At 67.8% G+C, this 1,088-nt stretch overlaps 1 protein-coding gene across 1 annotated transcript in view; it reads right to left on the reverse strand.

Moving 5' to 3' along the window:
• LOC130587939 (thrombospondin-4-like) overlaps positions 1–1,088 on the reverse strand; it is a gene marked incomplete at its 5' end in the record, with an annotated part of 7,802 nt that overhangs the window by 3,983 nt on the left and 2,731 nt on the right. Inside the window, 2 exons of the mRNA XM_057388909.1 lie at positions 270–437; positions 860–1,066. Of these exons, the coding sequence (XP_057244892.1) occupies positions 270–437; positions 860–1,066 (375 nt within the window). The remainder of the gene's footprint in view (positions 1–269; positions 438–859; positions 1,067–1,088) is intronic.

Genomic DNA, 1,088 nt, shown 5'->3' on the forward strand with positions numbered 1-1,088 from the left:
TGCCGTGCCAGGGACCAGCAGGGCCGTTCGGGAAGGGCGCTCTCCAGGAGAGGGCAGTGACAGACCCGGGACAGCAGCGCGGGATGAGGGAACGCGGAGCGGGCGGACCCCGAGCGCGGGGCGGGGCGGAGCAGACCCAAATTTCGGCAGATTGGGACCAGATCCCAATTGTTGGGGGGGACCTTATGGAAATCCTGGGGCGGGGGAGGTTGGGACCGGTTCCCATTTGCAGGAGGGTTGTTCCCGACCCCAGTGTGCCCRGCCCGCACCTGGCAGGACAGCGAGCCGTCCCTCTCCACGATGCACTCGGCTTTCTCGTGGCACGGGCTGATCTCGCCGTTGGGGCAGCGCCGCGTCCCCGCGGGCCCCGCGCTCCGGCAGCCGCGGATCTGGTCGCCCACGAAGCCCGGCTGGCAGGCGCCGCATTTGTAGGATCCCTGCAGGGAACGGGGGCTGAGCTCGGGCGCGTTTCCCGGCAAAGCCCCGCCGGGGATGAGCCACCGGCARCGGGGAGCCTGGGGAAGGGAGCCGGGAACGGCCCGGGATCCGGGAATGCCCAGGGGTTTGGGGGAAGGACCCCAAAGCTCATCCAGTGCCACCCCTGCATGGCAGGGACACTTCCCACTGTGCCAGGGGGCTCCAGCCCGGCCTCGGGCACTGCCAGGGCTCCAGGGACCGCCCCACTGCTCTGGGAATTCCATCCCATTCCCTCCCAGAGAACAATCTCCCCCAATATCCCATCCATCCCTGCCCTGTGGCAGTGTGACCCCATTTCCCGGGCTCTGTCCCTCCAGGTGAGCCCCCCCAGCCCCCCAGCCCGGCTCCAGCCCGGGCTCCTCTCCCTGTCCCGGGGCTTTACCCGGGTGTTGATGCAGATGGAGTTTGGGACACAGTTCAGGGCAGCTCCCGTCTCACACTCGTTGATGTCGGTGCAAACCTGCCCGGGAGAGCAGAACTCACCTTTGACTCCACCCCAAACCCCGGGCTTTGGGCACGGCCCGGGACGGGGAAGGTTTCCCATTAACAGCTCGAGGCAGATCCCAGAGCACAGGGAGCATTCCCAGCTCTCACAGGACACGGAGCAGGAC

This window comes from Malurus melanocephalus, unplaced genomic scaffold, assembly GCF_030028575.1.
Source record: "Malurus melanocephalus ecotype Western Australia unplaced genomic scaffold, MMel_1.1 scaffold_2806, whole genome shotgun sequence".
NCBI lineage: Eukaryota > Metazoa > Chordata > Aves > Passeriformes > Maluridae > Malurus > Malurus melanocephalus.